The 19316-nt window shown below is 41.0% G+C and overlaps 1 protein-coding gene across 1 annotated transcript in view; it reads left to right on the top strand.

The window, feature by feature from the left end:
- Positions 1 to 1622, top strand: part of YWHAQ (tyrosine 3-monooxygenase/tryptophan 5-monooxygenase activation protein theta) — a 36252-nt gene extending 34630 nt beyond the window's left edge. Inside the window, exon 6 of the mRNA XM_025867724.2 lies at positions 541 to 1622. Within this exon, the coding sequence (XP_025723509.1) occupies positions 541 to 600 (60 nt within the window). The 3' untranslated portion in view covers positions 601 to 1622. The remainder of the gene's footprint in view (positions 1 to 540) is intronic.
- The last annotated feature ends 17694 nt before the right edge of the window (positions 1623 to 19316 follow it).

Here is a 19316-nt window from a genome sequence, read left to right as displayed (position 1 = left end):
CTGAAATTGGAGAGTTCTTGGCGATCAATTCTGTTTTAACATCCTAGCTAATTCAGGAGTGCTTTCCGTGCACCTTCACACCCACTGCTACGTCCTTCTAACTTCCATCACCCGCTCCCATTTAACCCTTGGCCACACGCACAGTAGGTCCGCCCCTTTTTCCATATAATGGAAAAGGCCTCTCAAATATTTGGAAACTGTTATTAGGACTGTGGTTAAAATTTTTTTTGCCTTATTCAGCTCATAAATTATATTTCAGTAGTGCTTTCAAGAAGAGCATTGGGCTGCTGTGAATGGAGATACTGTTAAATTCTAAGGATATTGCCTTTTTTTTTAATTATACTATTAAAAAAGAAAACTTTAAAAATGTATTCAAATAGTGTATGTTTGTGTGTCATTTGTAAATGCATAGTGAAAGGTTTACAAAGATATACTTTGGAGGAGGAGTTGGTGGTGTTTGGGATTTTGAGAAATCTAACTTCCATTCTTAGTCACAGTCTCTATTGTCTGGATAACTTACTATGATTTTTTTTTTCCTAGTTATGGACATCAGACAGTGCAGGAGAAGAATGTGATGCGGCAGAAGGGGCAGAAAACTAAATGCATACAGGGTGGTCATCCTTCTTCCCCTCAAGAAACCTTTTTACTCATCTCCATTCCTTATTCTATTTGGATTTCCTATAGCAAAGAAACCCATTCTTGTGTATGGAATCAACTGTTTATAGTCTTTTCACACCGCAGCTTTGGGAAAACTCCATTCCTTGATTTGTGTTTGTCTTGGCCTTCCTGGTGTGCAGTTACTGCTGTAGAAAAGTATTAATAGCTTCATTTCATATAAACATAAGTAACTTCCAAACACTTATGTAGAGGACTAAAAATGTATCTGGTATTGAAGTAATCTGAACCAGTTCTGCAAGTGACTGTGTTTTGTATTACTATGAAGATATGAAAATGTAGTCATTACAATTTACAAAGTGTTCTACATAACTTAATTTCTACATTCCCTCCCTTACTCTTCTTCAGGGGTTTCCTTTGAGTAAGCGACTTTTCCTTGCTCTTAATGTATTCCTTTTTGGTAGGAATCCAGAAGTATTCGATTGAATGGAAAAGCATTTGGCATTTCTGCGCTGGGGGTCACAAATTGAAATGCCTCCTGTATCATATATGATGGAGGTCTTGTATATCTGTGACAACAGGAAGTTTCCTTATTCTTTCTTCATTGCTGCTGTTTAAGTTGACAACTTCCCTTCCCAATAAAAATTCACTTACACCTCCTGCCTTTGTAGTTCTGGTATTCACTTTACTATGTAATAGAAGTAGCATGTTGCTGCCAGAACACAAGCATTGCTTTTGGCAAAGTAAGGTGCATGTCATTTCTTACTACACTAGAAAGGGAAAATAAAGTACACAAGTCCAGGTCTAAAACGTTAGTACTTTTCCATGCAGATTTGTGCACATATGAGAGGGTGTCCAGTTTGTCTAGTGATTGTCATGTAGAGAGTTGGACCACTATTGTGTGTTGCTAATCATTGACTGTAGTCCCAAAAAAGCCTTGTGGAAATGTTATGCCCTATGTAACAGCAGAGTAACCTAAAATAAAACTACATTTTATAAACCATTTACTATGGCTTTGTAACAGTTGCACACTCATTTTAAGGGACAGATGAATTTACTACTTTCTGAAGTTTATTGATACTTCCCTTTTATCTTACGAAAAATGTAGTAATAATTTGTGCCTGCATTGTGATTCACTTGTCTAGAGATGCCTGGAAATGTATAAAATTGGACTATATGTTTTAGAGTTAGTGTTTTACCATAGATCAGTTGTGTGGGCCATCTCTTCCTCAGATGTAAATGATCCCTAGTTAAGTGTTATATGGAATAAAGTGGACATTTTGAAATTAGAAAAGTTAATTATGTGAGTATGAGTGCTTTGGCTGGTGTTAGAAGTATGTCTCAGTGGATATTCAAGCAGAATGTCAAAGTTTGAGAGTATATATTACTTCGTTTTCAAATAATTCAGTTTTTTAAACATTCATTTGTACCATTAGTGAGTTTCAAATAGTTTTGGTTTTATAATATCACATGGGCTGTTACACTAACCTGTCTTAGGTATTGACCCGAGAATTTATTTTAAAGTCAGAAGATAATCTGAAAAATTCAGCTGTGTGGAATTAGCCTTTATTTCCTAAAACGTGATGATGAAAAGAGAATTGAATGGGACTTGGGAAAATATCCATTTAAATATGGACTTTGGCCCCCAAAAATCTAAATCAGTATGACACTACTTTTTAAATAAAAATTTCAGTGAACATAGGAAGAACATTGTGAATTAGGAGAAAGGATTATCACATCTTAACAAGTACTGGTAAGTACTGTGTAATCACTGAGTTACCAAAGTAGCCTTCCTTCTTTTTTTGTTTTGTTTGTTTTATGATTTTATTTATTTGAGAGAGAGCAAGCATGAACAGAGGGAGTTGGGGGGCAGAGGAAGAGGGAGAAGCTGATGCCCCACTGAACAGGGAGCCCGATGCAGGACTCCATCCCAGGACCCTGGGACTGTGACCTGAGCCGAAGGCAGACCTTAACCAACTGAGCCACCCAGACGCCCCCAAAGTAGCCTTCCTTCTTAAAAAGGTTATTCTCAGCATTTAGTCTCATGTAAATCTCTCCTTGCTTTAGGAGAAAGTGGCATCTTTAAAAGGAGTCCAGCCTTGTGGTATCTCCTTTGACCCTCTGATTCTGGGGCTTCCCTGCAATAGATATAGAGGATATTTGTAGAACACTGCTGAGAACTTAGTAGTAGGAGAGAAAACATCTTTTCTCGGAAAGGAATACGTAAATAAAGTTTCTGGCGGAGGGAAGGTTCAAAGACGTGTTTGTATTTAACTTCTTAAATTACTTTCAGACATCAGAAGTGTTAAATGTTAACTACCTATTTTGCAGTTCGAGCTTAATTGGCAGGGTGGTTTTTTTTTTTAATATCCTTTCGCTTTTAATAACAAAATAATTTGGGGGGATTGCTTTCTAACATTGACTATCCACAATAGAAGCATTGGGGATTTCTGTTCCAACATAGAGTACAGTGAGCTATGATTTGTCGATTTTAGATTGGAAAAGAAAAACTACTTTTTGGTTGGGGGGGCAGAATTGGTAAAATATACTCAGGTATATAACTTTAAATATTTATCAGTAGAGACTGTTACTTTGTTTTTTTTTTTAAATCATGAAGAACACTAGAAAGATGTGTAAAAATTCTAGTATAAGAGTAAAATAATTTGAGAAAATCAGAATTGTAGTCACTTATTTTTAAATGCACTGATTTTTATGGAGTTGAGCCAAACATTGAAAAACATTTGAGGCCTATGTCAGGCATGGACATGTGATTGTTTCTGTCAGATTGTGAGCCTGATTTTACTTGGACTGATTAGGTGATTGCCATCTGAATATATTAAAACTAACATTTAACCTCATCATTCTTTAAATGGTTTAGGAGGATTTTCGCTTTAAACTGGTGAAGGCAGTTATGCTGTATGTTTTCTTCTGACATACATCTGTTGTCTTCCCTTCTCTAATTTGTATTTAATGAGCTTTGCAAGAGGACAGTTACCCTGTATGTGTACCATGTGTAGTACTATTGAATTTTGAGGACATTGCAATTAAGTTCCAGTATAAACCACAATGAGCTTTTTTGGATCCATTCAGTGGGAGCTTAGGGAACCTATAGGACCTGAAGATACAAAGATCATTATCATCATGAAATCCAGTTTGAAGCAGTCTTGCCATTTACTGCTTATCCGCATTTTACTTGCCAATGACTATATGCCTTCAGAACTGATGTTTTTAAAGGGAATAAATAATAAATACCCAGAGAAAAAAGCTGGAGGATTCCTCATCTTCAGTTTAAAATTATAACACCTTAAGCACGTCCATAAATGTTCCAGCCCTTTTGCTTTACTTAAGGGAACCAGTATTGATGGAGTAGATTCTGGTGCCTGGTCAAGTGCTATGCACGTTCATATTTAATCCTCTCAACTGCCTTGCCAAGTACATTTCCCCTTGACTGATGGGACATCTGATCAGAAAAAAATACGAAATTCTTTGTCCAAAGTTATGTGTCTTGTGGCAGACCTAGAGTGTGAACTTTGATCCCATACCAAGTTCATTTCTATGCCACTGTTCCTGCTGAAGGTGCTTCAGTTTGCTTACTAGAGTGAATAAATACAATTAGTAATTCATCTTCTGTTCTGTCCTATTTGGAAGCTTGGGGGTTTTTTGTTTTTGTTTTTGTTTTGCCTCTTCCTCAACTCCCCCCAATCCCCTTATTCTGTCAGTTTTGCCTGTTGAGTAAAACCTCAAAAGCAGCTCGAGAAATTGTTAGGATATGTTGGACCTAACTCATGGTATGGAAACAAGTCCAGAAAGACCAACTGACTTACCTGAGGGCCCAGCAACTAGCTAATGTTTGGCCTGAAACTAGACAGAAGAACTAGATGCAAATAGCCAAATTTTCAGCAATTCTGTACTGGCTAAATTGAAAAGGATTTTCAATGAAAATTACTCTCTTCTGGTTACTCAGATTTAGAAAATGAAGGCTTTAATGTATGTTTCTCTGATTTTTTTCTTTTTTTTTAAGGTGTGAGCCCTTTGACAATCTTCAGAAAGTAAGGAAATAACATTCATTGCCAAGCATTATTTGTCAAATTTATGATTCAGATATGTTTGTTGTGTATGCTTTCCGCTGAAGGCCATTGAATAATCCGTATTCATCATGCTCAGTGCTTTCTTACAGTAGGAGGGCCACAGTTCCAGCCCAGGCTTCCACTCACACTGCTACATGTGGTCTCAGACCAGCATGTTGAGGCCCGACTTTCCCATCTCAACCTCAACAGGTTCTGTTTCTAAAGCATTTTCACAAATATAACTCCATTTCTTGAAATTTGGGGGTTAGATTTTTTTCTCCTGATTTATGGAGGAGAAAACAAGCAAAAAAGCTAGGACAGGTAGTGGGTTTCAGGATTTGAAGCTGAGTAGCCTACTTTCAAGTTGGTACCCAGCTCCTGCGCTACATTGCCCCTTTTTTGGAGATTAAAGCAATGGTAGTAGATTGCTACTTCTCAAGTTTTAGGTTATATCCAGGTAGTGGATCTTGGGAACTTGGTCACTGCCAAGCAGTGAGTCCCTTAATGCCCTTTAGAAAAAAGGGGAGACCCCCTGTTTTGAGAGTGATGCTTTTATTCCACATTGCTTGAAGGATTCTATAAAGATTAATTCTTTTATCATTCCTTTGTTCTCAGACACTGTTTCTGCAACATTATCATGGCCTTGGCCTAAGACTACCAAGGAAGTACTTAAATCCTGGAAGCAGGGCAGAGTTAGGATTTACTCAGCGAGCAAAGAGGCTTATTGAGGGCTTTCATGCAATACGAATTACTAAATACAAAGGTTGAGCCCTGAGTAAAAAAAAAAAAAGAAGTTATAATAGGCCTGACAACTCTAGACCCTTAAATTCTTTTGTGTGAGCTGGAAATACAGTTATTTCAGGAATATCTGGGGTTCTTACTCAAATGCTTATCAAAAGGGTTAAGTACTATAATTTGAACTAAAGATTTAGTAATTTTCTTGCTAATTCAGACATAAAATTACATGCTATAGGCTCATTTGTTTGAGATGCGGGGCTGTGGGAGGCTGGCCTGGTTCTCTGCTTTGCTAGGGCATTCGCTTTGCTCTTGCTTGTGATACTGTGCCACTGACTGAGGAGAGCTGTCACTGTCACCTAAGCTATTCAGAAACGCCCTGTTGTTAATAGATACTTGACTATATATACACAAAAATCAATTTTCTTTCTGTGACAATCTGCCATTGTTTCCTAGATGTCATTGGTGAAAACCTGAAGAGGTTTGTTTGAAGCCAACTGAAATTTAACTTAGAGGGCAGCCTGATTTTCTTTCCTTGACGCAGATGTAGAGGAATTAAACCCATTTAATGAGGCTCAGGTTAAACTCATTTCTGAGAATGTGTGGATGTGTATCCTGGAAGTTGGCGTTTATTATAAAAATACCTGCCATTCATTCCGTACTTTTGGACTCGAAGAACTCAGGGGCCTGGCAGAGACTAGACCTCCTGTTTCTCATTTTCAGTCGACATCACCTGGTTTTTTACCCATCGGGACTTAGTACTTAGCTCTCTTTCTCCATCCTAGACCTGAGGGTCTTCAGAGAAGGCCCTGCGTTTCAGCCATTGTCCTTGACACATGGGTGTTCTTTCAGCTATCCTGGAACTCGGTAAGAACCTTGGAGGATTCACTGCAAAGATCTCTGAGAGACGGTGTGACTTAAGTGGAAAGAGTAGCAGCCTGGAAGCAAAAGGTCTAACTTACATGTTCATTCGTTCATTCATTCATTCACTCATTCACTATTGAGTGCCTGCTATGAGCCAAGGACTGCACCGGGTACTTGAACTTGCAGCTCTGCCACTCCCTGGTTGTAGGCTTCATCTTGATCAGCTTCAGTTTTCTTACCTATGAAAGGTAGACACCTGTTCTGCCCGTGAGCCTATGTGTGTATTTCCAAGTGTAAAGGAATGTGGAATATATGTATGTGGAACACTTACGTGGGAAAGAAGCCTAATTTCAGAATTGCAAAGATCTAATAAAGTGAAAACAGTCTTGGGGATCAGAAAGTCAACCACTCTTTGAACAGACCTGTTGCCCTAGGTTTTCAAGGACATAGACACAAAAAGAAAATGTAAACTTGGGAATGCAAAGTTTAAAAAAAAAATTAAGCAATAGTTTTGCTTCTAATTAGCATGCTCTGGTGGAATAAAATGGGGAAAGGTCATTATGTTAAAATAAGAAAAATCAAGACCCAGAGAATAAGTGCCAAGAAGAAATGCCTTCCTTTCTCAAGAGTTAACTGATAAGTGATTGATGCTGCCTCCAGGCCGTAGTTACCAACTTCAGCCAGCATCAGGAGTACCTGGAGGGCGTGCCGAAACAGTTTTTGATTCAGAAGGTGTGGGGTAGCGCCCATAAATAATGTGCATTTGTAACAAATTCCAAAGTGGTGCCGATGCTGGTCAGGACTTGATAATTCTGAACCACTGCTTCAAGGAAGCATGAACAATTATTTAACTCCAGCTGAGTTTCACAGAAGGGAAGTAAAAGGATTCTGGCTGGAGCAGGACACTTGAGATTTGTGCTCCCCTGAAGCTAATGAATGAGAGGGTCTTCCTTTCAGCAATGGAAATTGATTGGGTTGTATATGCAGAAGAGCACTGTAGACTCTGGATAACTCTGCCTCGGCCCTCAGTCACTGCCCATGTCAACAGTTTTGTATTAAAAGCAAAAATAAAACACAGTTTTACTCTTATCCTGACCAAGTAGATTTTATGATTTGACAAGATGCTGAGAGGAATAAGTAGATTTCAATCTTAAGATTGTAGTTAAGGAAGCCAGGGATCTGGGTGCCGGGTATGAGGCCAGAGGTCTGCATTTGGTATTAGTGGGAGATCCGTGTTGATGGGAGATTGGCCCCAAGCTTGAGGCAGGAAGCCAGGGATGTGTCTCAGCAATGAGCAGGAGACCTAGAAACTTGTTAGGGCATCGTGTGAGCTGACTTAATGGTTCTATGGGTCACCAGGGTCAAACTGGTGCCCAATATTCCTGTTAAGAAAGTAGAGCACTTGAGTTCCTCTGTTTTTATTCACCAATCCCTCCTGCTTCTCTCTTTTTAAAAGATCTAATAGAAGAATTAATATGTAGGCATTTAGTGTTGTGTTCACATATTTCATTTGTTTTTAAGGTGCAGGGCTATAGTAAAAGGGTCAGAAAATGGTGGCTCCTGGGTGGCTCAGTCGTTAAGTGTCTGCCTTGGGCTCAGGTCATGGTCCCAGGGTCCTGGGATCGAGCCCCGCATCGGGCTCCCTGCTCCGCGGGAACCCTGCTTCTCCTCCCACGCCCCTGCTTGTGTTCCCTCTCTCGCTGTGTCTCTCTCTGTCAAATAAACAAAATCTTTTTTAAAAAAAAAAGATCAGAAAGCTCTATTAGGCTGGACCACAAGTGTTTCCGGTAGGGTGGACAAATAGCCCAGAGTGAGCTCTGCAAGTTTTGCTTAAGTTTCTAATAGATCAGATAATGAGAAGGATAGAGACGTGATGTTCAAGCCTCTGTTGCTCACCTAGTATGTTTCCATTCCTGTGTTTGGCAACAGAATTTGACGATCTAGAAGGGCTGGCTTCACCTCTCAAGTGTATGTATGGTCTGAGGGGACGTGCATAATGAACACCTGGGACACCAAACACCCCAAAACACAATGCCTGTCCCACGTGGTAGCTCAATAGATCTCCGTGAATGAAATGTGTGCAGTATGCTAGCAGAAACGGCTTGAGTTTGGGCATGGAACATGAGTTGCAGCCTGCATTAGTGTGGAAAAGGAGGCTGATCTCCATATTATAGGATGCTAGCTAGAATTTGTTTTACCACCTGCTAATACAGTTCCTGAACTTATGCCAAATTCTACAGGTGTGTGTTATGAAGGTGAAGTCAAGTGGCTCTGGATTTGAATCTTGTGACCTTGGGCAAGTCACCTCATGTAAAATAGGGATAATGCTTCCAAGGGTTGTTAGAGGATTAGATGCAGTAATTTATGTATCTTACATGCAATAAATATTTGATTATGATATGCCAGACAAATGTGCCAGGTGAATAAAACAAGGGTCTGGTTCAGGCAATAGTAGGAATCTGGTAGATGTCTCCCTAACATACTGTGCTTCATGCCACTGTATCATTTTGCTTTAATTTTTTATGTGAAATAATTTATTATTCTTTGCTGAAGTATTTTAAAGCAAATAACAGGCATTCTGTATTTTTACTACATAATTCAGTGTACATCTCTTAAGAAATACGGCATTTTCTTTCATTATAACAGCCATTTCACACCTAATAAAATCACATCCATTCTTTGGCATCATCTAGTCAGTCCATAGTCATGCTTCCTCACTTGTCTCAAAAATACATTTCTAGTGGTTTGCTGGAATCTGGACCACATGTTGCATTTGTTTACAGTGTTCTCATCTCAATCTAGAGGATGCCTCTTTTTTTGGATATGGGCATTGCCTTGTTGCAGAAACAGGGTAGGTTCCTTTAGAATGCCTCCCATTTTAGACTGTTCTCTTGCTTCCTTGTGGTTTTATTTAGCTAGTTCCTTTATCCCCCATCCATATCTCCTGTAAGTGGAAGTTAGCTCAAGAGGCTTTATTAGATTCAAGTTCAGCTTTTCTGGCAAGAATCTTCAGCAGTACTGTGTGCTTCACTGTGGTACATCAAGATAGGCCACATGCTTGTGGATCATTATCAATACTGTTCCCTATGTCTAGAATGTCCTTCCTTTCCCTTTCTGCCTAGCAAACTTCTATTCATCCTTCAAAACCTTGTTTTGTTGAAGTAAAGCTAGAGAAAACCCACTGCTAACTTATTCAAAGTGAAGAAGGTTCCTGATGGTTCTGGGGAGATGTTACTTCTTAGGTAGAAATGGGATACTAATCACTTTCTCCTCAATTCTTTATAGGTTAAACCAGAGTAAGAGAGATTACAAACCCAAATTATGCTGCCCTCCCTATCTTTCTCTTCTTAAGAAGAATCTCAAGGGCAAATATCTCCCTACCTCTCCAGGTGTAAAGGGAACATTGTACCCTCTCAAATCTCCCAAAACTCATTTGAATTTTGCATTAAGCACTCAACTTTGCCCTGTTACTAAGGCATCAGAGGTGACAACTGGTGAATAATTGGTCTTCCAGCTATTCTTTTTGCATATTTTGTGCTGTGTGGATGTTCCTGTTACTACCAGCTGTTGGACTGCACACTCATGCATCAGTTGGCAATCAGAACTAGCCTGTCTCAGCAGGGGCCCAGTCTTTAAGAGTTGTCTAAAGAGTTAACCACTGTTTAGGCGACAGAGCCCCAGACTGGAGATCAGAGGCCTGGGCTATCATTCCCGGTATTAACTTTCTGGGGACTTGGAGAGAATCACTGAACCTCTTTCTGGAAACTTCAGGAGGGCTTAGGGATTCTATGAAGATATTTCTCGAGTATTTCAGACCCAAAGGCTCTGCTTTGGTCTATATAAAATAGATTGTTGCATTGTTTCTGCAAAAGATTCCTTTTGGGGATAGAGCGCTATAGCTAAAAGTAACAACAATCCAAAAGAGGGGGGCATGAAAACATCACTAGACTAGATGACAACCACAGTCCTTTGTATATTTAAAAATTACGGGCACCTGGGTGGCTCAGTTCGTTAAGTGACTGCCTTCGGCTCAGGTCATGATCCTGGAGTGCTGGGATTGAGTCCCACATTGGGCTCCCGGCTCAGCAGGGAGCCTGCTTCTCCCTCTGACCCTCTCCCCTCTCATGTTGTTTCTCTCTCTCTCTCTCTCAAATAAATAAAATCTAAAAAAAAAAAACAAAAAAAAAACCACATTTATGTCACTAACTGGAGGTTTGTTTGCTGTTTTTTTAAGTAATCTCCACACTCAACATGGGGCTGGAACTCAAAACTGCGAGACCAAGAAATCAATACCAACTGAGCCAGCCAGGTGCCCCGCTACCTGGAATTTTTTTTTTTTTTTTAAGATTTATTTATTTGAGAGAGAGAAAGAGAGCAGGGGGAGGGGCAGAGGGAGAGAGAGAATCCTGAAGCAAACTCCCCTCTGAGCGTGGAGCCCGAAAAGGGGCTGGATCCCAAGACCCCAAGACCGTGACCTGAGCCAAAATCAAGAGTCAAGACTCTGACTGAGCCACCCAGGCACCCCTACCTAGAATTTTTAATGGATGTCTGCTTTGAAATTATTTTTAGAACAAGGCAAAATGTAAATAAGTCAATACATAACTAGAAGGGCTATACATGATCCCGAAAATAAGCCAGTATTGTAATGCAGCATCAGTTTACTTACCTGGTCTACACTGCTTCAGAGTAAGCCAATAAATAAATGGTAATGTTCCCCACCCTGCAAGTCTGTTATGTTCTGGCTCTTCAGTGTGATCCGTCCCTCAGAAGGAAAGCACAGGACTGTGCATAGATCAGAATTAAGGAATTCCCACAATGGAGAGAGGCACCACTAGACCAACAGTTCTCACTGGTTTTCATAACAGCATGGAAGCAAGAGAGCTTCTTTCTGTTGTCTAGATTCTACGATGGTTTTATAAGCAGAGCTCACTGATCAAGATCCTAGACCCTGACCTCTTAGCTCCCTGCAGTGATGCTGTGGTCAGCTGTGTGCTCTGCCCACTGCCCAACTCAGTAACACCATTCACATAGGCCATAACATGGAGAGCTACCGCCTTAGAGCAAGGAGTCTGCAGCACAGACCCCCCAGCTCTGTGACCTCTTTCTCCTAAACCACATTATGGGTAAAAGATCTGCTTTTGTATAAAAAGGACAGACTCATTTCTAATCAGCCAGGACTCTCCAAACCTAAATTTGTTTCTTTCTTTAATAAACTTTTATTGAGCCCTGACTGTGGCTGGGGCTCCACTCCTCTGACCCTCAGCCGACAGACATGTTTATGGAAAATCACTGAGCTATTTTAAAGGTGTAAAAAGTACTCCCCTAAGATCCCGACACTTTTTGTTCGGGGCCTACTTACCTCCAGCTTTGCTGCCTTCCTCAGTCTCCTGCTGCCTGATGTCTTGGTTATCTTGGAACTCTCGAGATGCTCTCTGCAAGCAGGCCAGCCAGGGGGAAGGAAGGGGCAGGAGGCCAGGCACACAGCTACTCCTTAGGAGCTTTGGCCAGTGGGTGAGGAGGTTAAATTGCTGGGCTAGATCAAAAATGTGGGACTGTCTTGCAAATTTTATTGTTCATCCTCAAGCAAGAATTTGCCCATCCTCAAGCAAACTGGAATTTGCCCAAAAGCAAAGAAACCATTCAAGACTGTTAGCCAGTTATTTTATTTTCTGGGAACAGATTCATGAAATAAGTTTCCTTAAATGGAGTCAGTCCCCATGCCCAGTAAACATGTTTTCTCTGAACAGTGTATGAGCAAGGACAAGGACAGCTTTCCCCGATCTGGGAACAGAAGCAAAGAGCTTGGGTCCCTATCTCCCAGGTGACCTGGGCTCAAGGCTTCTTAGAATGGAATCAGTTAAACAATGAAGATTAAATCACAAGAGCTTTCATATTAAAATTTAGAAGGGAGGAGTAGAAGAAAATGTAAATTTATTCTCTGCGGCTACCTGTCATCATCATCATCCTCTTGTCAGAATGTCTTTGAAAGACCGAATATTTGCATAATGTATGGCTTTTTTGTTTTCCCTTTGATCATGCAGCTGCACCACAAATCGCTTTCAAATGCTAGTTATTTTCCCATCTCTCTACCAGACAACACCAGCTTCTCATTTAAACCCTGTGAGGCTGGTTCTCTTAACTCCCTGTTTTATTTTTTTTATTTTTTTAGGTTTTTATTTATTTGAGAGAGTACATGTGCACACGAGAGGGGGAGAGAGAGAGAGAGAGAGAAGCAGACTCCTTGCTAAGCAGGGAGCCTCACACAGAGCTCCGTCCCAGGACCCTGGGATCATGACCTGAGCCGAAGGCAGAGGTTTAATGACTGAGCCACCCAGGCGCCCCTTAACTCCCTGTTTTAAACACGAGGTGACTTGTCAAAGTAATTGACTTGTCAAGCGTTCAAGCCCAGGATGTGCGGCTGCAAAGTCCATACCCTCCTTTCTGAATCATAATGAAATCTTCAAGGAACAGAGCAGAAACTTAGAGGTAAAGTATAAATTATTGTATAACAAAGGATGAGACGTAGCTCCTGGACCCCAGAACACTGGTCTTTCTGCCCCCTTTGCTAAGATGGCTGCCGTGGTTGGAAATGACATAGTATTTAGAAGAACCTGGGGGAAATATTAAATAATGTTGAAATTAATTAAATCCACATGAAAGCTTCACTTAGTTGGGTTTGGATTAGGGGCCTGACTAATTCTCATGGCTTGGTAGATGCTTTGTGTCCAATAAAAAATGTCTCCTAAACTCCCCTGGTTATCTGTTCTCTGCCTACTCTTTTTCAGTTACCATGGAATCTTCAAAAAGTGAAAAGTACTAAAAAATGGTCAAGGAGACCTAGAATCTACAACAGTGTCTTAAGTTGGCCACTAAAGGGTGGTTAGGTTTTTGATGGCTAGAAATATGTTCTGGGCAAGAGGAATTTCAGAAGAAAAGGCAAAAGGGCCCCCTGCCCCCCTGGTGTTCCATGTATTAGTCTCTGAGGTCTATGTAACAAATTATCACAAATTGGGTGGCTCAAAACAACAGAAATTTATTCTCTCACAGTCCTGTAGGCCAGAAGTCCAAAATCAAGGTGTTGGCAGAGCCACTTTCCCTCTGAAATCTCTAGAAGAGAATCCTTCCCTGCCTCTTCCTGGCTTCTGGGAGTTGTGGGCAACCCTTGATGTTCTTGGCTTGTGGCTGCATTACTCCAACTCTTTTTTTAAATAAGCTCTGTGCCCAGCATGGGGCTCAAACTCATGACCCTTAGATCAAGAGCCACATGCTCACTGGCTGAGCCAGCCAGGTGCCCCTACTCCAATTTTTGCCTCTCTGTCATTACCTGGGGTGTGTGTGTGTGTGTGTGTGTGTGTGTGTGTGTGTGTGTGTACGTGAGTAGCTCGGCATGACCTCATCTCAAATTGATTACATCTGCAAAGCGGTTATTTTCAAATAAGGTCACATTTGTAAATACTGGGGGTTAGGTCTTTTTGGGAGGACACAGTTCTACCCACTACAAGCATTAAATTATCTAATTTGTTTGATTAAAATGGGGAAATTGTGAGACATCTGGCTGTATGTCAGATAACTTACATTTATTTAATACATACTATTGACTTCCTTATGCACAGCACCATTATTTGCTATGGAAGGCAGCAGGGTCCTTGCCTTTGAAGCTTTTGCTCTGGTGGAGAAAAGTAAGATACCATCAGTAGACAAGGCAGTTAAAACAAATGGACAAGGGGCGTCTGGGTGGCTCAGTCGGTTAAGCGACTGCCTTCAGCTCAGGTCATGATCCTGGAGTCCCGGGATCGAGTCCTGCATCGGGCTCCCTGCTCAGCGGCGAGTCTGCTTCTCCCTCTGACCCTCTTCCCTCTCGTGCTCTCTTTCTCTCATTCTCTCTCTCAAATAAATAAATAAAATCTTTAAAAAAAAAACCCAGACAATAAGGAGACCTGGGTGGCTCAGTTGGTTGAGCCTCCAACTCTTGATCTCAGCTCAGGTTTTGATCTCAAGGTCGTGAGTTCAAGGCCCATGTTGGGCAATTGCTGGACATGGAACCTATTTAAAAAAAAAGAAAAAACAAATGGATGATGAAAGAAGTAAGAAACATGTCATGAGGGGAAGACATTTAGCCAGCCCTAGCTAGATAAATAGAGGTATTGGTAGAGAGCAAGCAGAGGCAAGAAAGTCACTTCAGAAGCTATTAGACCAGTGCAGAGGGGAGGTAGTGAGTGATCACACTGGACAATTTCCTTGAACACCAATTAAGCAAATTAGTGCTTCTCTACAGAATGAAATATTTAGAAACAGTTTATGAAACCTAAAGAGTAAAAAAGTTAATGTAACTAGGGCACCTGGGGCACCTGGCTGGCTCAGTCAGAAGAGCATGCGACTCTTGATCTCAGGGTCATGAGTTCAAGATTAGTAAAAAAAAAAAAAAAAAAAAAAAAAGTTAATGTAGCTAAATGCAGTGTGGTATCCTGAATTGGACTGGGGAACAGAAAAAGAATATTAGTGGCCAAACTGTGTGATCCAATTAGACTTGCTAGGGCTGGGGGGGAGGGGTAATGGAGAGTGACTTGGGTATAGAATTTATCGAATTTCTCTTTGGGCTGATTAAAATGTTCTGGAACCAGATAGTAGTGATGGTTGTACAAACTGTGAATGTACTGAATGTCACTAATGGTAAATTTTATGTTACGTGTTTTATCACTATTTTGAAAGGCCATAAAAAGACATTATCTTAAAATTTGTGAAATCTGACGTTAACTTTTTACTTTTGACAAATACCATGATTATGTTAGATGTGAATGTTAGGGGAAGCTGGGTGAAGAGTGTGTGGGAACTGTATATGAACTTTGCAACTTTTCTGTAAGTCTAAAATTATTCCAAAATGAAAATTCTATTTTAAAAAATATGAAAAAAATGCATGCGTCCAGTGTATTTTAGGCAAATATCACATTGTGTGTGTTTTTGTTTCTATGTACCTTTGATCCTTTGAGGGAAATGTAAGATGTGGGTCTCTTTGGTATCATTTTCCCCCCAGCTTTACTGAGGTATAACTGACAAATAAAAATTGTGTATATTTAAGGTGTACCACATGATGACTTGATATACCTATACATTGTGAGATGATTTCCACAATCAAGTTAATTAACACATCTGCTACCTCACATGGTTACTATTTGTATGTGTGTGTAGTGAGAACATGTATTCTCAGCAAATTTCAAGTATAGAATACAGTATTATTAACTATAGTCACCATACTGTACGTTAGATCTCCAGAATTTACTCATTTTAAAACTGAAAGTTTGGGGGCGCCTGGGTGGCTCAGTCAGCTGAGCATCTGGCACTTGATTTTGGCTCAGGTCATGATCTTAGGGTCATGAGATTGGGCCCATCCCATGTCGGGCTCCGTGCTCAGCGGAAAGTCTGCTGGAGGTTCTCTCCCTTTCCCTCTGCCCCTCCTCCTGCTCATGTGCTCTCTCTCTCTCTCTCTCTAAATAAATCTTAAAAAACAGAACAAAACCTGAAAGTTTGTGCCTTTTATCAACATGTCCCATTTCCACCCCTCCCATCCCAGCACCTGGCAACCACCATTTTACTCTCTGCTTCTTTGAGTTTACCTTTTTAAAAACTACACATCTTGGGACGCCTGGGTGGCTCAGTTAAGTGTCTGCCTTCAGCTCAGGTCATGATCCCGGGATCCTGGGATCAAGCCCCACATCAGGCTCTCTGCTCAGCGGGGAGCCTGCTTCTTCCTCTGCCTGCCGCTCCCCCTGCTTTGTGCTCTTTCTCTCCGACACATAAATAGAATCTTAAAAAAAAGAAAGTTATAAAAAAATAATAACCCTGTGATAAAGATGCCTGATAAGAAAAAGGCATTAAAAAATTGTGTGTGTGTGAGAGAGAGAGAGGGACGGAGGGAGAGGAGAGAGAGAGAAATGGTTACTAAAATTTTAGACGAAATGGCTGGTTTCCCTCCCTTTGTGAACTTTGGGGAAAATATTATTCCAGTTTTAATTAGGCCTGATTACTTTCTTGCCCATTTAAAAAATTTGCAAAAGAATCATCTGTTTTGGGGCGCCTGGGTGGCTCAGTTGGTTAAGCGACTGCCTTCAGCTCAGGTCATGATCTCAGGGTCCTGGGATCGAGCCCTGCATCGGGCTCCCTGCTCCGCGGGAAGCCTGCTTCTCCCTCTCCCACTCCCCCTGCTTGTGTTCCCTCTCTCGCTGTCTCTCTCTCTCTGTCAAATAAATAAATAAAATCTTTAAAAAAAAAAAGAATCATCTGTTTGTTGGTGAGGATTCTCAAATATTATGCTTTGCCCCATGCATGACTTAATTTTCACTTTTCTTTCTGAAAGAATCTGAACTAGGTTACAATTTCTGAACTAAAATCTTGGAAACTAGAGTTCTTAGTAGATGACTTTGTAGATAGTTGTATTTCAGCAGTGGGGTTTGTTATCTGATGGAGATTTATGAATGGACTCATGTTTCCTGAAGTGCTAGCTTCACACAGACTTGTTCACTGGCAAAAAAACATACAGATGCAGGAATAATCAGCATTTTAGAAATGGAGTGAGGAAGACGCTATTCATCCAGAAGTACTGGTAGGATTAGAATAGGCTAGAGCGGCGAATAAGAGAAATAGAGCTAGGGTGACAGAAAAAAAAAAGCCCAAACTCAGCCAGAACTGTATGTGGAGATATGTGTTTAATGACTGTAAATATTTTACTCTTTATAATTTATTTTACTCTTAAGTTCACTTGTAGTAAGTATATAAATTATAAATAATTCATTCTATAGCATGAAATCAGTTATTCTCAAGAATCTTTTACTTATCTTTATTGAATCCTAAATTAAAAGAACCACTTCTGGTGTTAAGAAGAGGAACCTGGGGGGCGCCTGGGTCACTCAGTCGTTAAGCGCCTGCCTTCGGCTCAGGTCATGATCCCTCTCCCACTCCCCCTGCTTGTGTTCCCCCTCTCGCTGTGTCTCTCTCTGTCAAATAAATAAATAAAATCTTTTAAAAAAATAAATAAGTAGGCAGTATGCCCAACATGGGACTTGAACTCATGACCCTGAGATCAAGAGTTGCATGCTCTAAGGACTGAGCCAACCAGGTGCCCCTGGCTGTATTTTTTTAAGCAAATGATAGTGGCTGTGTAACACATTATTTCTAATGTAGGAGCTTAAAACAACATTTATTCTCTCCCACAGTTTTTGAGGGTCAGGAGCCAGGGAATGGCTTAGTTGGGTGGTTCTGGCTCAGGTCTCCAGAGGTTGCTGTCAAGCTGTTGGGGTTGGGGGACTGCAGTCACCTCAGAGCTCACCCAGGGCTGGAGAATTCACTTCCAAGCTCACTCATGTAGTCTTTTTTTTTTTTTTTTTTTTTTAAGATTTTATTTATTTGAGAGAGAGATTGAGAGACAGAGATAGCTAGAGAGAACATGAGTGGGGAGGGGAGGGAGAAGCATGGTCCCTGCTGAGCAAGGAGCCCAACGCGGGGCTTGATCCCAGCACTCTGGGATCATGACCTGCGCCGAAGGCAGCAGCTCAACCAACTGAGCCACCCAGGCGCCCCTCACTCATGTAGTCTTCAACAAGTCTCAGTTACTTGCTGGCTGTGGGCTGGTGACCTCTATTCCTGTGGGCCTCTCTGGAGGCTTCCTGCATGTTCCACCAAGTGACCTGAGAGAGCAAGCAAGCAAGAGAGCACCGCAGATGGAAGACAGTCTCTCAAAATCTTTGAAGTGAAATACGATCACTTCTGCTGTATGCTATTGGTACAATGTGTTAGGAGACTGACTTTACAGAGTGCGAATATCAAGAAGCAGGGATCGTTGGGGGGCTATTTGGGGGCTGGTGACCACTGTGGCTATCAAATCTCTCAGATATTTATATCCCATTTGGTAAATTCAAAAGAACGACCTCTAACAATTTCAATTTTAAATGTATTGACATTGTACATTATGCTGCAAATTTCATCCTGATCAGTTCTTTTGGGGATAAGAGAATAACAGTTTGAGGGTCACTGGTTCAGACCACTTGTTCTTCTATCCAATGTGCCCCTCTTATCATGTTCCTCTGGCTCTTTATCTCCCCTACATGGTGTTAATTTATCTTAATGATACAGACAACTGATAAAGACAAGCGTCAAATGGGAAATCCTAATTTGGGTACTGATTTGTAAATGGGAGAGACTGCTTCATATTTGGACTGTCCCTGAAAATCTAAGACTTCCGGATATGAGTAAGAAAATGGATCAAGAGCTTTACTTTTTAAGAAACAGCATTTATTGGGGCATCTGGCTGGCTGAGTCAGTAGAGCATGTGACTCTAGGTCTGTGGGTCATGAGTTCAAGCCCCACATTGGGCACGGAGCCTACTTTAAAAAATTAAAAATGGCATTTATTAAACAGCTAAGTGCCTTCTATGAGCAAGACACTGTAGAGCTGTGAAAGACACCAAAAGAATATAATCTAGGATCTACTGAAGTTATAAGCTAGAGAGTACGGTGCCTGGATGTTCAGGAGATGATATTCTAATTGTGCTTAAAAATTGTATATAATGGTCACATTTTTATGGGATACAGTTTTTTTAATTTTATTATTATTTTTTAGGTAGGCTCCACACCCAGCCTGGAGCCCAAGGCAGAGCTTGAACTCATAACCCTGAGATCAAGGCCTGAGCTGAGGGGAGGGAGGGAAAAATAAGACGAAATCAGAGAGGGAGACAAACCATAAGAGACTTTTTTTTTTTAAAGAGTTTATTTATTAGAGAGAGGAGAGAGCAAGGTGGGAGGAAGGGCAGAGGGAGAGGGAGATGCAGACTCCCTGCTGAGCAGGGAACCCAACGTGGGGCTCCATCACAGGACCCTGAGATCATGACCTGAGCTGAAGGCAGACACCTAACCGACAGAGCCACCCAGGCACCCCTCATGAGACTCTTAATCATAGGAAACAAAACTGAGGGTTGCTGGAGGGTATGTCGGTGGGGGGATGGGGTGACTGGGTGATGTGCCCTTCTTAATGCCCATGATGTAATGA

This window comes from Callorhinus ursinus, unplaced genomic scaffold (genome assembly GCF_003265705.2).
Source record: "Callorhinus ursinus isolate GAN/ISIS: 27379988/994484 unplaced genomic scaffold, GSC_fseal_2.0 scaffold10, whole genome shotgun sequence".
In the NCBI taxonomy this organism is placed as follows: Eukaryota; Metazoa; Chordata; class Mammalia; order Carnivora; family Otariidae; genus Callorhinus; species Callorhinus ursinus.
This window is presented reverse-complemented; position numbering and strand designations above follow the sequence as displayed.